The 2500-nt window shown below is 33.0% G+C and overlaps 1 protein-coding gene across 1 annotated transcript in view; it reads right to left on the reverse strand.

The window, feature by feature from the left end:
• Nucleotides 1–459: 459 nt before the first annotated feature.
• The window catches only part of Tom70 (translocase of outer membrane 70), a 46237-nt gene continuing 44196 nt past the window's right edge, over nt 460–2500 (reverse strand). Inside the window, exon 10 of the mRNA XM_086537420.1 lies at nt 460–903. Within this exon, the coding sequence (XP_086393546.1) occupies nt 741–903 (163 nt within the window). The 3' untranslated portion in view covers nt 460–740. The remainder of the gene's footprint in view (nt 904–2500) is intronic.

Consider the following 2500-nt stretch of genomic DNA (forward strand, 5'->3'; position numbering starts at 1 on the left):
TATAATAAACATATACCTAATCCTTCATCTTTACCTGAGTAAAGGCTTTGCTCAATATTACTAAAGCCAAGCATACTGTACTTTTAGGTGGTAAATTAAATGACTCTCATGCTATTTCATTATCAAGCACTTTTTAACTAATGCCTGTGATGTTTCTGTATATATTACAAGACTAGCAATGTATGTATAATTCACACTGCCTGATAAGCATCATTACTTTAACATTTTTTTCTCATGCACATTGTACAATCACCCCAGCTAAGTACAATAACAAGAATGAATATTTACATTAGAAGTCCAGCATAACTTGCTTCTTATATTTTTCACAATTCTCAACTCTACAAATGGTAAACAAATCAATAGAAATATCACTGATTAATATAAAAAGACATTTTTTCTTTTTTCATATATTCAACAAGATGACTACATTGTGTATGAAGGTGGGGAAAGTCTGTACAAAATAGGAATGATTTACCATTAATTTACAACAGCACTGAAAAGCATTGAAAAAAATACATAATACTCCAAATACTAACACTGTTATAAGTAGCATAATTTACAAAGGTTAAATATTTCAGAATATATTCATTCACAAGATAATAATCTAATCCAAGGTTACTTTTCACATTCCCACTGCTTGCTGGGATCATTAGCAGGCCACAAAGTTCACAATTAATAATACAACTCCTGTAATATGAGCTGGTCTTCCTGATAAGTATCTGAAATTCATTTTACATCATTTACAAAGAGCCTAGGTTTGGAATATTTATACCCATTTTTTCAACAATTTTTAATTGTGCAACTGCAGCATCACGAAGTGAGAACAAATGTGCCATTTCCATTTCAGTTTTTGCAAGTGGAATTGCTTTGTCGAAAAGTTCCACTCCCCTCTTCAGGTTGCCACTGGAAATAAAAAAATATAGGTAATATTCAACATATACCTTCTATCAACTGTAATGTCTTGTATACTAACCCACAATGATTGTGATACAAAGATATTTCCAAATATGACTGTTGTGATTGAGTGAGCATGAATGTTTGTCAAAGTATACACGTGAGTGTGGATGAAGGCAAGTAATCTTGAAGTGTTAACCCATTTATGACTGGGTGTATTTTTGCCTTTTCCTGCTTCCTCTGGGAAGATTTCAAGTGCACAACCCTTCATTCCAAGGTGTTTTCCCTCTGCGAGAGGCTGCGCTGAATGTCTCAGAGCATTTTTCACCCATCTTATTCTTATGGTTTAGATGAATGCGTCCACAATGCAAAAGTATGTAATTTTAGTAAAAAAAAAAAAAAAAAAAAACTACAGAAATTTTTTTCTAGTGTTATTTTATTGAACTTTGCCCATATTATTCACTTCTATGTGATAATAGCAATGGAAAGTGGAAGCATTCTTTTAGTGATGTATCAAAAGAGATGTTTTATATATACATATATTTTTTTTTCCAAAACAAAAAGAACAATATAAACAATCATATATGAACGTATGAGTAAGTACATGGACCATGATATGATGTGATGTGATATCACAGGTAATTGAAAAATTAGAAATAATATTACTTTAGTAATTTTCTTTCTCATTTTTTAGTTTTTCAACTCGGATCTTTTTATTCAACCGATCAGAAGCAAAAATCCCCATGACGTCATCAATATTACACTGCTTTCTTTGACCCCCTTTTTTTTTTTTTCCATTATATCACATTGTATGACATTCAAACATCTAAACTAAATGAACCAAGTTCATTGTGACAAATGGATAAAAGGGTAAAAGGGTATAAATATGACTGATTAATTTCCACAACACAAGAAATATATTTTACGTGTTTCAGGTTACCAAAGTGATCCATGAAGGATTAAACCAATTAAAGAGGAAAATGATGGAAGCTGCATACATCGCAACGGAGAAAAACATGAACACCACATTGGGCCACTTCCAATTATCCAAGGTCGCTGCAACGTCTATTATACAGACAAGGAGCAACTGGTCACGGGAATCTGCTGGGTTGTCAGCTCTTCACTAATATATATATGTACTTGTAAACTTGTTGCAGTATGTAGTTTTGAAGACTATATATAATCTGTATTTAGAGGGAAAGATCATCACGTGATTGGATGATTTCTGGCCGGATCAAAATATCCCCATGACATGATATGTCATCCGCCACAAATGGGTTAAACATTAATTTAGTTTCCTAATGTATAAAATAGTATTGAGCATTACAGTAGTTTCAAACAAATCAACCCATTCACGATGGGACATATTTTCGCCTACTCCCACTTATGCCAGGAAGACAACAAGCGTGCAATGCTTCGTTCCAGGGTGTTTTCCCACTGCACAGAGCTGCACTGAACCTCTCAGAGCATTTTTCACCCACCCTATTCTTATGGTTTGCATGATTGCATCTACAGTGTAAAGGCATGTAAAAATATTGTCACATTTAGAGGAGTTATTTTAGTCAAAAAACATTTTACAGCAATATTTTTCTCGTGTTACTTTATT

This window comes from Penaeus japonicus, unplaced genomic scaffold (assembly GCF_977035675.1).
Source record: "Penaeus japonicus unplaced genomic scaffold, GWHDUDI00000001_assembly GWHDUDI00000005, whole genome shotgun sequence".
Classification (NCBI taxonomy): domain Eukaryota; kingdom Metazoa; phylum Arthropoda; class Malacostraca; order Decapoda; family Penaeidae; genus Penaeus; species Penaeus japonicus.